This window comes from Myodes glareolus, chromosome 5, assembly GCF_982192425.1.
Source record: "Myodes glareolus chromosome 5, mMyoGla1.1, whole genome shotgun sequence".
Classification (NCBI taxonomy): domain Eukaryota; kingdom Metazoa; phylum Chordata; class Mammalia; order Rodentia; family Cricetidae; genus Myodes; species Myodes glareolus.
Window position 1 is genome coordinate 34705611 of NC_142030.1, and position 22430 is coordinate 34728040.

At 38.5% G+C, this 22430-nt stretch overlaps 1 protein-coding gene across 5 annotated transcripts in view; it reads right to left on the bottom strand.

Moving 5' to 3' along the window:
* Mapk8 (mitogen-activated protein kinase 8) overlaps nucleotides 1–22430 on the bottom strand; it is a 79765-nt gene that overhangs the window by 18868 nt on the left and 38467 nt on the right. For 3 of the 5 annotated variants that reach the window (XM_087906254.1, XM_087906257.1, XM_087906258.1), the window contains exons 2-7: nucleotides 19794–19954; nucleotides 18836–18956; nucleotides 7637–7805; nucleotides 6134–6263; nucleotides 1604–1662; nucleotides 1359–1497 (exon numbers count right to left, since the gene is read on the bottom strand). In XM_087906254.1, coding sequence (XP_087762380.1) covers nucleotides 1359–1497; nucleotides 1604–1662; nucleotides 6134–6263; nucleotides 7637–7758 — 450 coding nt within the window. In that variant the 5' untranslated portion in view covers nucleotides 7759–7805; nucleotides 18836–18956; nucleotides 19794–19954. The remainder of the gene's footprint in view (nucleotides 1–1358; nucleotides 1498–1603; nucleotides 1663–6133; nucleotides 6264–7636; nucleotides 7806–18835; nucleotides 18957–19793; nucleotides 19955–22430) is intronic. The other 2 variants (XM_087906255.1, XM_087906256.1) reach the window with 2 other exon arrangements.

A 22430-nucleotide genomic window follows, 5' to 3' on the forward strand; every position in this document is an offset into this window, starting at 1 on the left:
GATTAAGAAACTAGAGCTTAAAAATACATGTTTTTTAATGGCATCCTAGAAATGGTTAACCAACAAATGAAAAAGTGTTTGACCACTGTGGTAGCTTGAATCAGAACGGCCCCAACAAGCTCATATGTTTGAATACTTGGCCCCCAGTTGGTGAAACTGGGAAGGGTTAGGAGGTATGGCCTTGTTGGAAGAGGTATGTAACTGGGGGTTGGTTTCAGGTTTTGAAAGCCCATACTATTCCAGTTAGCACTCTCTCTCTGTTGTTGCCTGCAGATCATGATGTAAGTTCTCAGCTACTGCTCTAGCACCTGCCTGCTTGTTGCCATGCTCCCCACCACATTAGTCACGGACTCATCCTCTGAAACTGTAAACCACCAGTAAACTCTTCTTCTGTCAGTTGCCTTGGTCATGGTGTTTTGTCATAGCAGTAGAAAAGTAATTAAGACAACTCTCATTAGCTATTAGAAAAATGTTTATCAAGAACACAATAAAATACCACTTCATACCCATTATGATGACTAACACAAAAAGGTCTGGCACTACATATAGACAAAATTGCAGAAAAATTGGAGAACCCTTATATAAGGGTTCTGAGAATAGGAAATGGTACCCAATTTGAAAAACAGTTTGATTGTTCCTTAAAAATTTAACACCACATGATCCAGTAATTCCACCCAGAAAAACTAAAGAACAAAGATTGAAGAAATACTTGTACATAAATTTTCATAGTGAAACACTGTGGAATATGACATATGGAATATTGCTCATTCACAAAAAGAAAAGACATACTAATATATGCTACAGCATAGACACTGCAAATACATTATACTAAGTCAAAGAAATTATACAAAAGGCCATATGATTACATTTATATAAAATATCTAGAACAGGTAAATCCATAAATATTGAATTGCTAGGGTGTAGAGAGATTGACAGAAATGAAAAGTGACAGTTTGAGGGATGTAGTTTTGAATTTTTTAGGCAAGATGATGAAAACTTAGAATTTGACAGAGGTTGTGGCTGTACACTACTGTGAATGGACTAAATGCCACTGAGTCATATACTTCAAAACAGTCTTTATGTGGATTTTACTTCAGTGATTTAAAAGAATAAGATCATGATGGGCTGGAGAGATGATGGTTCAACAGTTCAGAGCACTTGCTGCTTTTTGGTTTCCAGCACCCACACGGCAGCTCACAACTGTCTGTAATTCCAGTTTAAGCAGATCCGATGCCCTCTTCTGGTCTACGAAAGCATTGCATGCATGTAGTACACTTAAAAATACATGCAAGCAAAATATTTACAGAAAATTAAAAAAAAATCCTTAGAAAAGAACATGGTGATATTTTTCTACTAACCCGGTGAATAATTCCAGCAGAGTGAAGGTGCTTGATTCCACACAGCATTTGATAGAGAAGGTAGGACATTCTTTCATGATCTAACTCCATCTGAATCACTTGGCAAAGATTTGCATCCATGAGCTCCATGACTATGTAACTTCATGGGTAGAAAAAGATGACAGCTAAAGTGTATAGCAACAATCTATGGACAGGTACTAGTAAAACTTTGTATCAACAGCATTCATTCTAAATACCACACTTACACATCTTGAAATTCTTCTAGGGATTTCTGTGGTGTGAAAACATTCAAAAGGCCAATTATCTGTGGCAAAAGCAAAGAAATAAAAACATTAGAAACTACTTTCTAATACTTCATTTGAGAACTGCAAATACATGTATTATAATAATTCACTATCAGTTTAAAATCATCCAATTTTTATATACTAAGCACAAATAATACTACATGTTTACTAAAATTTCATTGCTAGGAATTGGAGAAAAGAAAAAGAATGACCAGGAGGAACAAAAGATCTTTGGGGCAAATAAAAATGAGTTAACTATAAAGGTGGAAATGTATACATAAATACCACACACTAATTCAAACTCATAGATTCTCTTATCCAAGTGAATCCCAGGGACTGAGGATATAGTTCAGCCGTCATGTTTACTTAGCATGCAGAGACACTGAGTAAATTTCCTAGCACCAAAAAGAAAAAAAGAGTGTTGGAGAGATGGTTCAGCAGTTAAAAAGCATTGGCTGCTTTTCCAGGGGTCCTGAGTTCAAGTCCCAGCAACCACAAGGTGGCTCACAACTATCCATAATGAGATCTGGTACCCTCCTCTGGTCTGCAGGCATACATGCAGGCAGAACGCTGTATACATAAGTAAATAAATCTTTTAAAAAAATAAAAAGAAAAAATAGAGTGTAATCTAATGTAAATTGTGGGATTTGGGTGATACATTAATGCAGGTTTATCAGTTATGACAAATGTACTATTCAGATGGGGTGCTATATACATACAAGGACAAATACATACAAGCTTGTATCTTTCTCTCCCATATGCTATGAAATTGTCCTAAAAGTCTTAATATTCGATGACAAATTATGTAGGGATTTATACAAAATAAGTGCCTGATAGAGCATAAATAAAAAGTGTTACGTGAAGCCATTCCATTGACTTTGAAGGACAACTATCCTACTTGGTCTTCAGTTACTGTCCAGGTCATTCCTACATTCAGTACACCATAACAGAATCTTATTCTCGTAATAAGCTCATCCTAGACCACATAGATCCTTGTTAGAAAAAAGGAATGAGCTAACATGCTTTCACAGGCCAGTATACAACAATGTACTTGACTTACATTTTTAAATGTCTGATGGCGATTTAGGTTAAAAAGAGGTTGCTCATTCGTTTCCTGACCCAAATAATCACACAAAAAAAACTGTTTAGGTGTATTTCTATCTAGCTCTTAAATCTTAAATTAACCCATTTGTATTATTTTATATTTTACCATGAGGCTTGTGGTTTAATGGTAAGGTTCTGGCATCTTTATCCTTCAGCAACTATATGACATCTCCCTGACTCCGCCTTCTTTCTCCCTACATTCAGTTTAGTTTTCCCACCTAGTTCTATTCTGCCCTGCCATAGGCCAAAGCAGCTTCCTTAATAACCAATGGTAATAAAACATATTCACAGCATACAGAGGGGAATCTCACATCAATTTAGGAAAAGGAATGCTTTTCTAAACATAATCTTCATGGGGACAGCATGGATGCCACTCATGAATGCATTAAGCTCTGCTTGCAGAAGGCATCTGCCAGTAAATATTCAGAAAAACATGAAACCAGAAAGGACAAAACTAATTATTTAAGACAGAGGGAATAACTGGGTAGAGAGATAGCTTCGTGATCAAGAGCACTGGATGCTCTTCCGGAGGACCTGGGCTCAATTCCCAACACCCACATGCCTGTAACTTCAGTTCCAGGGGATCTGACACTCTCGTGCAGACATAGATGCAGGCAAAAAAACAAATGAACATAAAATAAATAAATCCTTTAAAAAAAAAAAAGAAACCTGCCAGTGGTAGTGGTGAACAGCTTTAATCCCAGCACTCAGGATACAGAAGTAGGTAGATCTCTGTGAGTTCAAGGTCAGTATGGTTTACAGAGCAAATTATAGGTCAGTGAAGGCTAAAGGCATATATAGAAACAAAAATGGGATTAAGAAATGCTTAGAGCTGCTGGGTGTAAGAGATAGGGAAGAACAACAAAAGGACATAGGGTTTCTTTCTGGATATATATATATATATATATATATATATATGCGAACATATTAAACTACTCAACTGTATACTTTAGGCAAATGAAGACACATCTGTCTTATTTTTTTAAAAAAACTAAATAAATTATCTTAATCAGATTAGACAGTCAAGCAAAAGTCAAGGACTGACTAGTGGATGAGCTATGGCTAGATAGCAAAGAACTAATAATTACCATGACCAAGTAAAAACTTACTGAAAAACATTATTTTTCTCTATGGACAAAACAACAACAAAGAAGAACAGTAACTAGATAATGCAGCTAGATATAACATATAAAGATTTCTAAAAGATATTTATGAAAATGTCTCTAATAATATGCATGTGAACACAAAGAATTAGGGTAGCTGAACAATTCTGATAGATATGCATGGGAACTTCTACAACACGCTCAACAGTTGCAGCTATTATGAAGACAATTCAAGCAATTCTGGGAAGTAAAGCCAGTAAATGTAAAATCAGAATGAAGAGGTGGGGGGCAGGGTAACCCCAAACACTCTGGGGAGGACAGCCACACTTTATCACTGATATCTAAATGAGAACAGAAAGTACTATACTTAATTCTCCCAAACCAGCAGAATACAATGTGACTTGCTATCAGGTCCTTGGCCACTACTTGTTAGTCAAGTGGTCTGCAATAGAGAGACAAGCCTCAACAGCTATTAGAGGAATCCATCAGATACTGTGTGTTAAGTCTCATCAGAGTGACCAGGTTAAAAGAGAAACTAAAAATTACAAAAACCTTGAAAACAGTAGGAAAAACATCATTTCAAGATGATCTGTGCAGAACAGAAAGTGCTGAAAAAATAAAACATTACATAAAATCCAGCATACACCAGGGGTGGCAGGGTGAAACTGCCTGCTATTCATGGCTTCCATCATATTAGTTTTATGTTCATTCAATAAACAAACCATGTTAAACACCCAATCTGGGACACTTTCGATGGCTAAGCACACAAGACATGCTTCCCAAACTCTCCATACTGTAGATGGAACATCTTTGTTGCCACCCAGGGTGGAGAAAGAAGTATTTGAATTCAACAAAGAAAAACCGAGGCAACACCTCCACTGCCTTAAAGAAACTAGGCCCAAAGACTAAAAGGGGCATGAGCAGCTCTAGTAGAAGAAAGGCCACAAGCAGAACTCTGACAAGCACCACATCTGGCTCCTACCTGCAACAAGTAACTACAATTTCTTCCTTGATAACCCCTCTTCCTCTGTCATCCCCTTTCCCAAAAATCTAACTTTTACTCCATCTTTAAGAGTCAAAGTCTAGTCTTGAGCCCTTTAAGCCTTCCCAGTTCATTGAAACTCAAAGAAGTCTCTCTCTTGAGATGTCAGCATGCACTGTCTGCCCTCTACTATCTGACAGTTAAATTACTACTGCTTTTTGGTATCTAACTCTCATCATGCTTCACTGCCTCCAAAACAACAGCATAAACTTCCCAAATAATAAGGCCAATCATTAACATCTATATAGTTCCCATTGGTGATGACTTTAATATACAAAGGTTCTTTGCGTGGTTAGCTCTCAAAATGTGATGAATTGTATTTTCTACACCAGAAAGTATGGAAATCATTAAATCTTATAAATTTCTTTGGATAATGTCTCTGGCTAGCACTTTCAGTTTAGTGCTCCATAAAACTGTCCTTTCTGCAATTCTCTCCTAGTTTATGCCCTCCTAGTTTGGAAGGACTGTCCTGTTAAGATAGTCACAAACATATCAGTAAGCTTAATGTAAACTTAAAAACATTTAACTGGAGCTGGAAAGATGGCTCAGTGGTTAAGAGCAGAGGTTGCTCTTCCAGAGGTCCTGAGCTCAATTCCAAAAAACCACATTATGGCTCATAACCATCTAGAATGGGATCTGATACCCTCCTTTTGGCATGAAAAGAAAAATAACTGTTCTATTTTCAAAATGAATAAAAGTTTTATCTTCAAGTTAGAAATGCTTTCCTCATTCTCTGTAAATATTTCCAAAGTTTTCGTTCAACTGTTATTATCAGCGGTTATATGAGTAAAAGTGCTGATACCACTTAGAAGAAGTCAGAATTGGTTGCAAAGAAGTTATTTGAACTTTGATTCCTATTAAGTTCCAATGTCCAAGTGCAATGGGAATGATTTCGTCTCTGTACAGTTTTCTGAAATGCCAGTTTTACAGGGAACAAAAAAACCTAAGATGAGAAAAATTCTGAATAAAATGCTTTTCAAATACTTATCTCCCTAAAACTCTATAAATTAAATGCCAGAAAACTAACCATTTAAATTTCAGATCTCATTTTTCCACTTTTGGTACTACTTACTAAAGGGGGTAGGGAGTAGGGATGGAGGGAAAGTCTGTAGATTTTAAATAATGTTTCAATGTAGAGAATTTAAAGTCCCTAATATTTTTTTAAAAAGCCTTTGGCAGGCATATATTCATGAATAAATCTTGATTTCATTTATACTTAAGAAGCATGAAATATTCACTTACATTTTTGTGATTAACACATTTCATAAGAACTAGTTCTCGGTAGGCTCGCTTAGCATGAGTCTGATTCTGAAATGGCCGGCTGAGCTTCTTGATTGCAACATTTCTTTCAAGAATGGCATCATAAGCTGCACTGTAATAAGAAATTAAAAATAAACATTAAGCACAAAATTCTAAAACCAAATTTACAAAGCAATCACATAGACTCCTTACTTTCTTCACTGAGACTGTGTCACCCAAGATCCCTCAGCATGGGTGGACACAAGTGCCTAAGTTCTTTTTGTCTTTTTTAAATGCATTTAAAAAGTGTATTCATTTTGTATGTTTTGGGAGGGGGCAGGTAAGAGTATTTCCCTTATACAATTCTGTTAGATTTTAATATTTTCCCACAATTGTTCTGAGTTTTTTAAAAAGAGAAACATATTATAGGTAAAGACTTCTTCCTCTTCTGTTCTCAGAGGTAAGCTTTTATCTTTTCTGCATATGTAGCCAATCCAAAGTATATAGAACTCCTTTGCATATCTGATATTTTGCGGAGAAATTAATACAATATGGTGGGGTTTTTTGTAGATGGTTCTAACACTCAGGTCTATACTTCTGACAGTGTCCATCTGACACAGACAGCTCCACTTCATTTTAAATGTTGTACAGTACTTTGCTGTTTCATACGTATCATAACGTTTTATTCTCCTGTTGCCAGACTTGATGCTGTTTCAACTTCTGCTATAGAAATAACACTTTAAAGAACAGTATTATGTACACGTATTTGTGGACAGATGCAAGAGCTTTTCTAGAACCTCATAAACATGCTGGTTTATGAACTCCCAATTCTTTTAGCAGATTTTAAATAAATTTTGCTTGTTTAAGAAGCAATAAAGATGTAATTATGCTTGGGTATGGCTGGCTTATCATTTCCCCAAGGTTATAATGCTAACTTAGTGATTCTGAGTCAGTAGGAGAACTATCCCAAGGACTGTATGTACTTCAATTTATAAAGAATTATGTTCATCTATAAAACCTGGGCCTTTTTTATAGAAGTTATCTTGTAAAACAACTTTAAAGATATACAAGTTCAGAAACATACAAAGATGTATTAGCTGATGTATTCCCCAATTTATGAGATGTCTGATCCACTACAGAGTGAAAGTGAGAAAGGCAGGCATCTCACTGATCAGTTATAGGAATAGATGCATTCACAGAACGAACTTCCTTTTTCGTGATATAAGTGCATGTCTCTATATGACTCTAAGTACATATTTAATCATATTTTGTATTTCAAAATACTATTGTTGGTTAATAGTTACAGCTTAGGAATAATAAAAAAGACCAGTAATCTCTGAGGAAAAATTACCACATTATAGCTTTCATTTATATAGTATTGATTTCTTTCTTTCTCTCTTTTTTTTTGCATAAAGTTGATTACTTACCAAAGGATTTACATTACAAAGAGGAGAAAAGGCAACAGTTAAAGACTGCTGCCTTCCTTATTTTGAAATAAAAACTTACCACACTATTCCTTGAGCTCCTGAGCCTATAGGTTTTAAATTCTGGTATCGCTTTAGGACTGTGAATGTAGAATCTCCAATCTCTACACTATAAAAATTGTTGTCACGCTTGCTTCTGCTCATGATGGCAAGCAATTAATTTAATGGCTTCATCCAAATATTCACCGAGGCTGCAAAATTTAAAAAAAAAAGTGACATAAGAAAATGATTTTGTCTAGTATTAGCATCTAAGTCCTCACTTTATCCACCATAGTAACACAGACTGCTAGCTCATCCTCAATAAGAAGAGAACATCACCAAAACCAAAACCACCACAGACTTTTGCTCAGTACATGTTACATGTAAGTAACTACTGACTGGTTCTTCAAAAACATTTTTTCATATTTTAGTACACAATACTCTGTCTGTGTGCATGCCTGCAGGCCAGAAGAGGGCACCAGACCTCACCACAGATGGTTGTGAGCCACCATGTAGTTGCCAGGAACTGAACCCAGGACCTTTGGAAGAGCAGGCAATGCTCCCAACCACTGAGCCATCTCTCTAGCCCCAAAAACATTTTTATTATGGTGAACTGTTTCTCTAATCTTTAAGTCACTGGCATTACTGCACACTTACCTAATAGAAACAAAACAAAAACAAAAAGCAAAAGAGGGGCTGGGGAGGTAAGTTAGCGAGTAAAGAGTTTGTCACATAGAATACAAGTGCCAGCATCCACATCAAAAACCGGGTTAATTAAAGCACTGTGTGCGGTCCTAGTGAGAAGGAGGTGGGCATGGGAAGATGCCTGGGCTCCCTGGACATCAAGCTTAACCATGTCAGCAAGCCCCACATCCCAGGAAGATGATGTCTCAAAATATAGTAGCTAGCTCCTGAGGAACAGCTGGAGTTGACCTCTGACCTCCACAAACACATGTACCCCTCCATAAACACAAAAGAAAAGTAAGCAAATAATTATATTAACATGTTCTAGAACGCATTTCTACAATGGAAAGCAAGGTAGTAAATTATTAGCACAAATTGCACCTGCTTAACAAACAAGGGTCTTTTTTTTGTGCTATGTTCTCTAACAGTCAACAGCAACATCTGGTACAACTACAACAGCTGCAAGAATAAGAAGCAGGATAGAAAACTTAAGATCAAGAAGGGAGGGTTCATACATTAGTATACAAATAATTCAATTCCAATGTCTTTAGAGCACCTAACAATTTGTCTCAGTTTTGACAATTCCTGACTGCCTGCCAGATTAAAAATCAAAGCCATCCTTTTTTTTCCTCATTTGAATGTTGAAATACTGACAAATCTCTCCTTTCTTACTATACAAGTATTCTATTCTAGAATGCTTGCACTGGATATATAGGTTGGACCTATAATTCTGGCATGCTGGAAGCTGATGCACAGAGGACTATTTAAGCCCAGGAATCTGAAAGTAGCCCAGGTAACATAGACTCCATTTAAAACAAGGTAAACAAAATGCAAACAAGACAGTTCTAAGTTACCATTTACCAACCCAGTAAGTCACCAATCCAGTGGAATCCAAAGAACAGCTGTATGTGTGTCTTTGTGTGTGTGTTTTGCTGAGAAGTGGTGGAGGGGGGTGGGTGTTAAGGCAATGACAATAACAATAAAAGTTCTTTGACAACTTTTTTCTTTTTTTTAAAATTGATTTTTATTGAGCTCTACATTTTTCTCTGCTCCCCTCCCTGACTCTCCCCTCCTCCCTAGGTCCCCACGCTCCCAATTTACTCAGGAGATCTTGTCTTTTTCTATTTCCTATGTAGATTAGATCTATATGTTTCTTAGTGTCCTCATTGCTGTCTAAATTCTTTGGGATTGTGTTTTGTAGGCTGGTTTTCTTTGCTTTATGTTTAAAAACCATCTATGTGTGAGTACATGTGATAATTGTCTTTCTGTATCTGGGTTACCTCACTCAAAATAATGTTTTCTAAGCTCCATCCATTGTCCTGCAAAATTCAAGGTGTTGTTATTTTATTTTTTTGTGTGTGTGTTCCATTGTGTAAATGTACCACATATTCCTCATCCATTCTTCGGTCAAGGAGCATTTAGGTTGTTTCCAGGTTCTGGCTATGACAAACAATGCTGCTATGAACATAGTTGAGCACATGTCCTTATGGCACGATTGAGCATCCTTTGGATATATAGCTAAAAGTGGTACTACTGGGTCTTGAGGAAAGTTGCTTCCTAATTTTCTGAGAAATCACCACACTGACATCCAAAGGGGCTGTACTAGCTTGCACTCCCACCAGCAATGCGGAAGTGTTCCCTTTTCCCTACAACCTCTCCAGCATAAGTTGTCATCAGTGTTTTTGATCTTGGTCATTCTTACAGGTGTAAGATGGAATCTTTAGAGTTGTTTTGATTTGCAATTCTCTGATGACTACGGATGCTTAACATTTCCTTAAGTGTCTTTCAGCCATTTTAGATTCCTCTGTTGAGAGTTCTCTGTTTAAGTCTGTACTCCATTTTTTTTTAAAAATTGGATTATGTGTTCTTTTGGTGGCCAATTTCTTGAGTTCTTTGTATATTTTGAAGATCAGACCTCTGTCTGATGTGGGGTCAGTGAAGATCTTTTCCCATTCTGTAGGCTGTCGTTTTGTCTTGTTGACTGTGTCCTTTGCTTTAAAGAAGCTTTTTAGTTTCAGGAGGTCCGATTTATTGTTTTTCACAGTGTCTGTGCTACTAGGTTTATATTTAGGAAGTGATCTCCTGGGCCAACGCATTCAAGTTTATTTCCCACTTTCTCTTCTAAAAGGTTCAGTGCGGCTGGCTTTATGTTGAGGTCTTTGATCCATTTGGACTTGAGTTTTGTGCATGGTGAAAGATACATATTGATGTCCAGTTATGCCAGCACCACTTGTTAAATATGCTTTCTTTTTTCTATTTGATATTTTTTGCTTCTTTGTCAAAGATCAGGTGTTCAAAGGAGTATGGATTAATATCCAGGTCTTTCTTCTATTCGATTTCACTGGTCCTCCTGTCTGTTCTTATACCAATACCAGGCTGTTTTCAGTACTGTAGCTCTGTAATAGAGTTTGAAGTCAGGGATTGTGATGCCTCCAGAAGTTCTTTTATTGTACAGGACTGTTTTGGCTATTCTGGGTTTTTTGCCTTTCCATATGAAGCTGAGTACTGTTCTTTTGAGGTCTGTGAAGAATTTTGATGGGATTTTGTTTACAAGATAGTTTCTTTGTGTAGCCCTGTCTCTTCTGGCTGTACTCACTCTGTAGACCAGGTTAGCCTCAAACTCACCTGCCTCTGCTTCCTGAGTGCTGTGATTGAAAGTGTATACCATCCACATCCAACTGACAACTTTTAATAAAAATAATTAACTCAATAAATACATGAGCAGCCTGAGGCCGGGTCAGAGGTCAGTGAGGAGGTCAGATGGAAGGTCTGGAAGGTGGGGAGCAAAATACTGATATTAGCCTGCAGGAGAATGATGAAGTAAGAAACTAGAAAAGCTACTTATAGTTCACAAAAGCGCTAGCTTTTTGGCTCCTCTAGCTTTCCTCAGAAACTGCATGGTTGAGGAACATCCTTTCTACTGCTGGCAGACCTGAGTGTTTGAGTGTTAAGAGCTTATGGCTATACTGACAGACTCAGGAGTCCATAGCTCCACGCTCTGACTCCTCAAGTCTTATGGCTCAAGACTCTAAGAGTCGGAGATTTACGGTCTAGATACCTAAACCGGGTGCTTATTACTCCGGCCTTTACTGGAGACTTGGCATTTGCCACCTAGTGTAAGCCCTGATCATATCTGAAGAGTACAAGGGATCACTTTTACTATCACCATGCCCTGTAGGGACCCAATTTCTAGAATCAGTATGTAAATATTTAACAGAGGCTTTACACCCAGTGGTTTCTTTTTTTCCTTTCCCTAGTTCTCTTTCCCGGATGTTTCCCTATTCTAACAGACAGGAGGACGATCAAGTTAAGACAGTTCAGATAGTTAAGAGACTGGTGCAGAAAGGTGAGTTACTAACGGAGGATGCTGAAACCACTTAACCCTTCAGAATGAGCACTTTATAGGGATAGGTATATAGTTGGGCCTCAAGGTGGAAGAAAATTAGGAGGCAACATGATGGGGCCCCAAAAGGGAGGGGAGCCTTCCCTTCAAAATCTGAAAAGGAGCTTTGATGAAAGAAAGCATCAGTCCTCAGTGGAGAGGCAACTTTTTAAACAATTCCAGAAGAGAAAAACAAAGTGTACTTGAAGCAACATAACACAATATAGATATATTACCATGACATTTCAATTAACTGGTATCCAGGATCCTAAAATTATTTTGTATTCAAAACACAAATATCTTAATTATAGGAAGCTGGTTCTAGGCTTAGTTGAAATTAAATTAAAAGAATGCCAATTCTTCTCCATGACATTCAACTGAGTAAAAACAGGTGACCTGACTTGTAAGAAGGTGCCATTTTCTAAGGTACTCAAAAGGTATTTTGTTTTTATATCTAAGAATACTCTTCCCCCAATATAATTATTTTTATGTGATTATCTGAGAATTTCACACAATGCACCCAATCACACACGCTTCCCAGTCCTCCCAGGTTTACTCCCACCTTTATGCCCTCCCGCCAAAAGGAAGAAAAAGAAAAAAATACACCAAGTCCAATTTGTGTTGCCCATAAGAATACTTTATACACATGAATTTCTATATTAATACAGGAAGGAATTCCCTAGATTTATCTACTGTTTTTATTTTCCTCTTACAGTGTTAGAGATCACCCCAAGGCCTAGTGATGTTACTCAAATGCTCGCTCTACCAGTGATCTATACCTCAAGCCCAGTCTAACTCTGCTCCCCTTTTATACTGCCTATAGAACCCCAGAAATTTCTACCTTGCTCTTATCTTCTGTATCTGGTAAAGAATGTTTCTTGTGGGCCAGAAGTTACTCTTCAGGTGGGCTAGCCACACTGGCTGGACCTAAGATGGCCAGACAACCTCTAGCTTCACTACAATCTGCATTTCAAATGACACACCTACCACTGTCAAGACCAGATAACTGCTGTAACAACTGCCAGAAACATGAAAGGAATGTATTGGTACACACTGCTCGGAAAAAAATACATGGGAAAATTCTTTTTTTTTTTTTTTTTTTTAAAGAAAGAAGTGGCTGTCTTGGCTCACAGTATGAGTCCATCAGAAGGGAGTGATGAATGAATCTCGGCTATCTCAGCTTCCTTTCTCCTTTGCATGCAGTCTAGGACTCCAGTCCAAGTCATGGTGCCATCTACGTTTAGGGTGGGTCTTCTTTTGCACTGATCCCTGAGCCTTTAGATGCAGAAGTTGTGTTGTATACTAGGGACAGCTGAGGTCTACAATTCTGCATTTTATCTCGACCATAAACAATAGTTCTCTAATTAGATTTAAAGTTCACTCAACAACAGGAAATCGTGTATAGTACTGGAAACCTCCCATGTTTTTATTCTGTACACATAACCTCCTGATCCCAAAGGCTCAGAAGTTGATTTTCCAAGTCTCTCCCTCTCACTCCTATTTTTAGCCAATACTAAAAGTGTCCTTTTGGTCTCAATTATACACAAAGCTTTGCTTGTTACTACCGGCTCTACAATTCCAAGAGGAAAAAAGGACTCTGTCTGGGTTCAAAAACTGAAGGTACCAACCCTAAGAATTCCTAGTTTTAAAAGCACCTTTATACTACTATCTGGGCTGAATCTTCACCTACCCAAACAATTAGTCCTATGAAATAAAATGATTTCTGGAAATAGACTCAAATGCCTGACATTTTCTAATAGTAACTTTTACCAAATATTTTACTAATAAGATTCCCAGGGCTTATAATAAAATGTTGATCACATTAAATAAACTGCCACCAGAGAATAGCAAATGATACATGTCTCAGATGCATTTTACTCATATTAGTTAATATTATATATAATTACTATCAGTTTACCACACCAGCAATATAACTATATTCAGAATTTTTAAAAAGTAATATGTGTGAGAATTATTCCATGACTAATACATTTCTGTAATTAAATGTACCTGTTCCCAGTAAGGATTTAAAAAACCAAAAAAACTGAGCAGAGAAAGAAAGGTCAGAGTGAATCTCACCGAGAGTAAGAGACACACAAAGGCACTTCCACAACTCACAGCAGTGGAAAGTGAGGATCCAGAGAAGAGGCCCTAGCTAAGCACTGGCACAGAGAGTTACATAACTCATATGATATTTACCACCCAGAGAGTTGCCTCTACCTTGCAGAGAAGCTTCCTTTTGTGGTGGGCAGCAGTAACATCCTAAGTCTCATCCTTAAATGGGACAACTTTATCAAGAAAACCCTCAACCACTCTAGGTTCAAGAAACAGCCAAGAGAAGGCAGAAAGAATGTAAAAGCCAGAGGAGGGAAGGGGGAAAGTGCTGTGAAATGCTATCTTTTGGACATGGCACAGCTACTGCACTCCTGAAATTATAGCAGTTGTGGCTAGCTGCAAAGCCCTGTACAAGACCAAGCCAGTCAAAACTATAGCATGGATGAGGGAAATCATGAGGCTCCCATCCCTGAGAGGCTATCAGCAGTCGAAAACTATAGAAGAGAAAGAACCATTCTGCTTGGGAGTGTGGCTACTAGTAGGTTGCTTATGATCCATATGAAGTACTTTAGAGAGAGGGAGAAAAAAAAACTATGAATAAAAATATCAAGTTAAGACAACGACAAACAAGGCAACCTCAAACAGCACACTGGATATACAAGAACAAGAACAAATGGCCCTCAGAGTATTAATGTCCTTGGTAATAATAAGCGTGAGGAAATTAAATTGTTAGTATACTACAATTTAAAAAGCCAGATCATGGCTGGGTGGTGGTGGTGACGGTGCATGCCTTTAATCCCAGCACTCAGGAGGCAGAGGCAGGCAGATCTCTGTTCAAGGCCAACCTGGTCTACAGAGAAAGTTCCAGGACATCCAGGGCAGTTTCACAGAGAAACCCTGCCTCAAAAAAAAAACAAAAAACAAAAAACAAAAAAACCCCAAAAAGTCAGAACATGGCTAATACTTTTTCTTAACATAGGAAGCTACTAAGATTTTAAAAAATGTTATCAATAGCATATCTGTAGAGATAAAACAGTAAGCATATATTATTGCTGGTAATAAGCAACTACCAAGCAAGATGTCAAGATTACTCAGCAAGCCCTAGGCAATTTCTTTTACACTCTCCTATGTCCTGAACCCTCTGAAGATTCATCAAGAACCTTAATATCAGTAGTCTACTTTTTAACCACTCCTCAGTTTTTTTTCATAATATTGCGCAAATCCCATAAGCAAGCAGCCTATCCTCCTTTTAAATACACTTAAGAAGATCTGATAGCTTTATACTGCCTTTAATAAATTATATTTCCCAATTTTGTTTCCAGACTGACAAAAAAAGGCCAGACAGTCTGCTGCCTGGCATATGTTTGCTTGGGTTCCTAAGAATACTGTAAACTATATGCCTTTCTGTCCCTGTCCAGTCTCCTTTGGAGCCTTCAAATAGGATTCCCTTGAGGGCTGTCTTGGTCCACATCTCTTGTTATACATTCCCAGGACAATTTTATCTACCCATAGAGCTTCTGCTACTACCAAAAGCTCAAGGGTTTCAAATATTTATTTACCACTGAGCCTTTCTTCTACTCCAGACACACACATGCAAGGTCTACCAGAAAACTCAGGTGTCTCAAAGCTACCTCAAATTACATGTACAAAAATAACCATTTCCCTCAACTCCCAACAAATCTGTTTCTTCTATGTTCTCTCAGCTCAGAAACTGCTTTCATCATCTTTGTAGTCAACATAACATATTATCCCTGACTCTTCATATTCCCACATCCAATCTATGTAGTTCTGGAGATTCAAACATTATCTAACACAAATCCATTTTCCTCTTACTCAACATCCTAACTCAGGCCAACATTACCTAGTGCCTAGATTATTGTACTCGCCTAAAGTCCCCTCACTCCTCTCTTTGCTCCCCATTCTTCAATTTGCATCCTTAATGACTGTCTAAAGTTCTTACCAGGAATCTCCCCATCCTATGACTTACTACATGCCTTAACTACAAGAGGGTATGGCTTTGTAGCAGCAACTGTTAATGCTATACAGCACCCTCCCCTCCTGGCCATTGCTGAGTAGACCAACTGAGTAGTGGATAACTGATTTAAGAAGCCACTCAGGATTTCTTCGGGGAATCCAGAGATGTGAGGAAAACTGGTGAGGGTTTGGTCAGTTTTGTAGTTAGAGAAACCAATACACACACACACACACACACACAAAAGGAAGTACACAAAAAGAGAAAAGGAAAGACGGCATGCTATGTAGCAACTGCTTAACTAATGATCATGCTTGATACCAAACCTCCAACAGGTCCAAGGGCTTTTCTTGCTTCTCTGAGCCACTTTCTCTGCCCTGTGCTGAAGATTTTACTTATAACTGAAACCTTCTTATATCTTTGGTTGTGAGCCTAGCCTTTAATGGCTGAGACATCTTTCTGGCCCAGCTAAAGCCTTCTTAACTCATCTACCATGTGATTTGATCTGGAATCTCTTTTGCTTTAAATCAAACCTTAGCTCCTTCTGTCTAAGCCTTCATTAGGAATTCCAGGGGTCTGAATGGTTCCGCTCCTCGCTTATAAGCCTCTCCTTCCTCTTCAATACCACGACCCAGTCACAACAAATCTCTCTCATCTCCAAACCAATGCACGTCAGTTTAGCTTTGTTTTAACACACTTATCCACCACTCAGTTTCTGAAATCAAGCAGTCAATGCACATACTTTCAGGGTATACATGGCTTAAGTCTGTGCCTGCGTGTCCTACAGCACTGAAACCTCTGTGAAGGCAGAGAATATTTTTGTTCATAGTTGTGTTCCTGGGATTACAGAGCAGAAACAAGATATTTTTTGTATAAATTAATCTAAATGGTGGTCAAATATCGTTGATTCTAATTGTCTCAGTAAGTAGCCTTTTCCGTTTCTGTAGATACTACCTGACTTCAAGTCTATTTCTCCTCTAAGCCACTTCAATGATTTTTTTAATGTTCTGTGCCTATTTTTGTTTCATTCATATCCATCAGTACGTATTGATTGTAAGAGATGATAGTTCTTCCCCTGCTCAAAATAATGCCTCTACAACAATTAACTACTTTTTATTTCTTGAACACACCAAACCTTTCTGCTTTCAAGTCTCTACTCTTCTTATGTGAAATGTACTATCTTTTTTTAACAAACTTGAATTTATTTATTTATTATATATACAATATTCTGTCTGTGTGTATGTCTGCAGGCCAGAAGAAGGCACCAGACCTCATTACAGATGGTTGTGAGCCACCATGTGGTTGCTGGGAATTGAACTCAGGACCTTTGGAAGAGCAGGCAATGCTCTTAACCACTGAGCCATCTCTCCAGCCCGAAATGTACTATCTTTAACTGTTCAAAGGTAAGCCATTGTGTAAGGTCAGAAAACAACGTTTTTTTGTTTTGTTTTGTTTTTTGCTGAATTAGGTATACTTCTCAGAACAATCAACAGCTCTTATATTGCATTAAAATTATCTACATGTAATCTGACTAAACTCTTTCTTTCTTTCTTTCTTTCTTTCTTTCTTTCTTTCTTTCTTTCTTTTTTTATGTTTTGTTTTTTGAGGCAGGTTATTCTGTGTAGCCCTGGCTAACCTGCAACCAAACCTGCTCTCGATTCACTTGCCTCTGCCTCCCCAGTGCTGGTATTAAGGGCGTGCACCACCACTGTCCAGTTCTGACTAAACTTTTCTAATATTTATTTTGTTTTTATCTCTCGTGTGTGTATGAGAGAGAGAGAGAGAAAGGGAGGGAGGGAGCGAGGGAGGGAGAGAGAGAGAAAGAGAGAAAGAGAGAGAGAGAGAGAGAGAGAGAGAGAGAGAATAATACACACATGAGCACAGGTGCCCCTGCAAAGAAGGGGGAGGGAGGGAATAATGCACACATGAGCACAGGTGCCCCTGCAGAGTTTTGAGAGAAAGAGAGAGAGACAGAGACAGAGACAGAGACACATGAGCACAGGTGCCCCTGCAGGGTCCAGAAGAAGGTATCAGATCCTCTGGAGCTGTGAATGGTTGTGTGAACCAGCTGACACGGGTTCTGGGAACCAAGCTCTGGTCCTCTGGAAGAACAGTACATACTCTTAACTCCCCATCTCATCTCTTCAGCCTCTAACTGAACCTTGTTTTGTCAACCAAGAAAAGTCAAGTTTCTTGGTTCTGCAAAAAACAAAACATGTGGGACTAGAGAGATAGCTTAGTACTTAAGTGTATATACTGTTCTTCCAAAGAGCCAGGTTTGGTTCCCAGCACCCACATCTGGTGACTCACACCTGTCTGTAACTCTGTCTCCAAAGGATCTAATGTTCTCTCCTAGACTCCAAGAGTACCTTTAGTCACACACGCAAAGGTACCCTCTCCATATACATACTTTAAAAATAAAATGTATAAAACGTGTATGGAATTAAATATAAATGAAGCAACCAAGTTATTAGTGCTTGCAAATATTTTTCATAATAACTATGTTTAATTATATAGACTTTTCATATTATAAATGCTCTCGTTACCAAGGATTGATGCTATATTCTGGTTAATGACATCTTTTGGCTAGTTAACTTGAAAAACTGGTATATATAAAATTTTTACCATTATTTGTTTATTTAATGTATATGTGTGTTCACAGCACACAATGTGAACCAAAACAGCATGCTCTCTCCTTCTATCATGTGGGTTCTGAGGATTAAACTCAGGTTATCAGCTTTAGGGCAAACACTTATCCATAGAGCCATCTCATAGGTTCATTTATTACTTATTTATATAACTAAGGCAGGCAAAAATAGGGAACAGCTTAGTAACCTGGGATGATCTGGCCTGGACTACTTTAAGTGAGCATGCAGTAAGGCAAAATCGTGTCCTCAAGTGAACTTTGAGGGAGAATCCCCTGGTAGAAGGCTATCATGTGCCTTCTACGTACTGGGTTTACATATAACTAAAATCAGTTGCACTATGGGAAGAGACATGAGTAGAGGAAAAAATGATTATGCAACCTAATCTATAAATCAAAACAGAGAACAAATCTCACTACACCCCAGGTCACCAAACAGCTCCTTCTGAGCCCTATAAGAAGAAGCCCTGAAAAATAATCTGGGCCTCTGAGTATTTTTACTTACATAGCCTGCTGTTGCCTTCAGTGTGTTCTGGTATTTTTTATTGCTTGTATTAAATGAAGTTTTCATAGTACTTTTGCAGATCTGTGTGGGCTTTGTTTCAATTCCTTAACAGAGGATTAACCTGAAAACAAGAGACTCTCACTGTTGGTAACATTATCATTTACTAATAGTCTTAATTTTAATAGTATATGGATAACTATGAAATCCCAACCAATACTAAATTTTCCTTTGTCAGTCATACCTCCGATAGTTCTTGAGCCAACAACACCTTTCAGTCAGTAAAAAATTTTAAGTGCAGAAAACAAAAATGAAATTTAGTGACTATATAAGCACTGCAGATGGAAGAAACCAAGTTTTGTTGTTTGCTTGTTTACAAGGCTGCCACTAACCTACAATAAGCCCATTTAAATATCCAGTTTTAGATACTACACCTAGGGTAAAACTTTGCTGTCAATCTGCATGACAGTGTTTTCCAAACTGAGTCTCATGATGGACCACATATTGCAACCGTGCAGTACGAAACTCAGAAGTGACTAAATAAATAAATTAACACTTAGATTAAGTTGACTCAATAATTTAACTACCATGCCACAACTGCGAATCATTAAACATGCTCATAGCTTGACAGCTGGAAGGTCTTTTCTTATATCTAAACATTTTTGGGTTATTACATAAGCTTCTAATACTAAGATGTTAGGAAACCAGCAGACAGAAACAATTTGCCAAAGATTCTTTACTGATAAATACATTTTCTCCAAAAGATAGAATATGAACTTCTTTATCATTGTCTTGGTTATCAAGAATTATCAAAGTCTGGAAATTTTCATATAAGACAACATGGTATAAATATTGCAATATACTGTCAATACTTGGTAACTCATAAGTAATAAAAATCTCAGTATATAGTCAGTATGTCAGATCATTTATATGATGTCATGAGGGATGTAGGTTTACTCACAGTCATGGGAGGATGACTTTTTCCCCCCCAAGACAGGGTTTCTCTGTGTAGCCCTGGCTGTCCTAGAACTTGCTTTGTAGACCAGGCCGGCCCCGAATTCACTGACATCCGCCTGCTTCTGCCTCCAAAGGGCTGGGATTAAAGGCATGCACCACCACTGCCTGGCGAGGATGACATATTAAGCACAAAGTTACAACAGTGGTTCAGTCAGAAGTTATAATTATTTTTGTATGAATGCATAGAACAACTCCCAAAATTGTTTGAACTGCATAGCAACTTAACAGCAAAAGGACCAAAGACTACCAAGTTAGAAATGCAGACATTAACTACTTTTTAACATTTAAAACTGTTACTGTTATTTCACTTGTTTCCTTAGAAAAACTTGGTAATAATCATATGTTTTATTTTACATGGTTTTCTGTTTTACATTTAAAAGGACTCAAAGTTAAATCGAGAAACTTTTATAAAGACAGACAAAGACAAGTTATGGTGGCTTGAACCTGTAATTTTAGCACTGTAAAGACAGAGGAAGGAAGATCACCTGTTCAAGTTCAGCCTGGTCAACTTTAGAGTTACAAACCTGTCTGAGCTACAATATCAAGAGCCCCATTTCACCACCTAAAAAAAGACAAAGTGTTATCTAGTACCAACACTTAATACATATGTAGTTCTGGCTGGCCTCAAACTCATAATTCTCATAGTTCCATATCCTAAGTGCTAGGAGTACAGAAGTACTCCACCATGTCTGCTCCAAATATGCTGCTAAAAGGAAAATACAAAACCTTCTGTATGTAATGCACTGTCTTTATTTTTGATTTGATGAACAATGGCTGGCAAATGTCAATTTGAACAGCCAAAGTGGTGCTCTCTCACAGTGGTCTATCTGGATGTTCAACTCAGCCCAGGATCTAAGATCTTCACCTCTGACAGGGTTCAAGCCCTGCAGGATTTACAGCCTCTCCCCACTCCCCTCACAGCAGCACTTCAGATTCTCTTATTTTGGGGCCTGATGGGATTCTTCCATCATTGGATCCCTAATTTTGCCATTACAGCCAAGCCTCTGTACCAGGCAGTCAGAGAGACCCCCATGGGGCTAGTACTCAAACACCCACCCATTGTCCTTCTAACAGCCCCTGCCCTTGCTCTTCCAGATACCATGAGACTTTATTATCACCTTTAAACAGAAAGGCTAGGAGTGGCCACCAGAGTTCTAACCCAACAGGCTGGGTCTTAGAATCAGACAGTCGCCTTTTTGTCCAAACAGCTGGACTTCACCGTCTGTGGATGGTAGCCATGCTTGAGAGCGCTGGCAGCAGCACCTGAACTAACCAGGGTGGCTCTCAAGAACATCCTGTTCAGGCCAATTATGGTATATTCCACCCACCACCTCTGATCTTCTGAATCATTCTTCTCTCTCCCTCCTTGGGCCGTCAGAAGTACAAGTCTTTCATGCTGTGGGACAATGGTCTTATATACCCTGTAAAGTTTTTTTAAGTAGTACTGGTTTAATAAAATGCTGATTGGCCAGTAGTCAGGCAGGAAGCATATATAGGTGGGGTAATGAGAACAGGAGAATTCTGGGAAGACGAAAGGGTGAGTCTGCAATCATTATCCAGACACAGAGGAAGCAAGATGAGACTGCTTCGCTGATAAAAGGTACCAAGCCATGTGGTTAACACAGACAAGAATTATGGGCTAATATAAGTTATAAGAGTTAAGAAGCCTGAGCTAACAGGCCAAACAGTTTATGATTAATGTAGACCTCTGTGTGTTTCTTTGGGACTGAACAGCTACGGGCCGTGTGAGACAGAAACCTTAGCCAATACTTTCACTTACTATTTCTAGAAAACCCCCCAAATTACCTTGGCCTCCAGTCCTGCCCTAAACCCTGCACCCTCCTTCCTGTTCGCTCCTGCTTTGGTACCTCCTTTCACTACTGCCCCAGATGTTGTGGAGGTCTCACCCAGGCCAGGTCTCCTAGACCAACCACTTATGAACCCTCAACCCACCCTGTTTGTTGATGGAAGCTCCCTTATACATGGACCAGGAAACTGCCAGGCAGTGTATGCAGTGGTCACTTCCACTAAAACTGTTGAAGTGACCCACCTGCCAATGGGAACGTCTTCACAAAAGGCCAAATTAATTGCCTTGACTAGAACACTCTAGATAGCCAAGAGTCAACAGAATAACATTTATACTAATTCTAAATATGCCTTTTTAATAGCCCATATCCATTCTGTATTCTGGAAGGAAAGGGGCGTTCTTACTGCCAAGGGTACGCCCATACTTAACAGACCCGTTATAGCCAAGCTCTTGGAGGCCCTCCAGCTCCCTGAGGAAGTAGCCTAATTCACTACCAGGGGACACCAATCCTCCAAGGATTCAGTAGCCTTAGGCAATGCCAAAGCTGACTCAGTTGCCTGGAGGCTGGCCTCCAGCTCCTCTAATTCAAAAGAACATATTTTGTTTTTTACTCCCTCCTATTAGCCCTGTTATCAACCAGAAGAGAGGGAGAACTCATAAAAAACCGGGTGGGGGATGGGGGGGGTGGGCACACAAACAAAGGATGGATGGTTCTACTTAAATAACTGTCTCATCCTTCCTCAAGACCAGGCATTGCTTATCATTTCAGACATC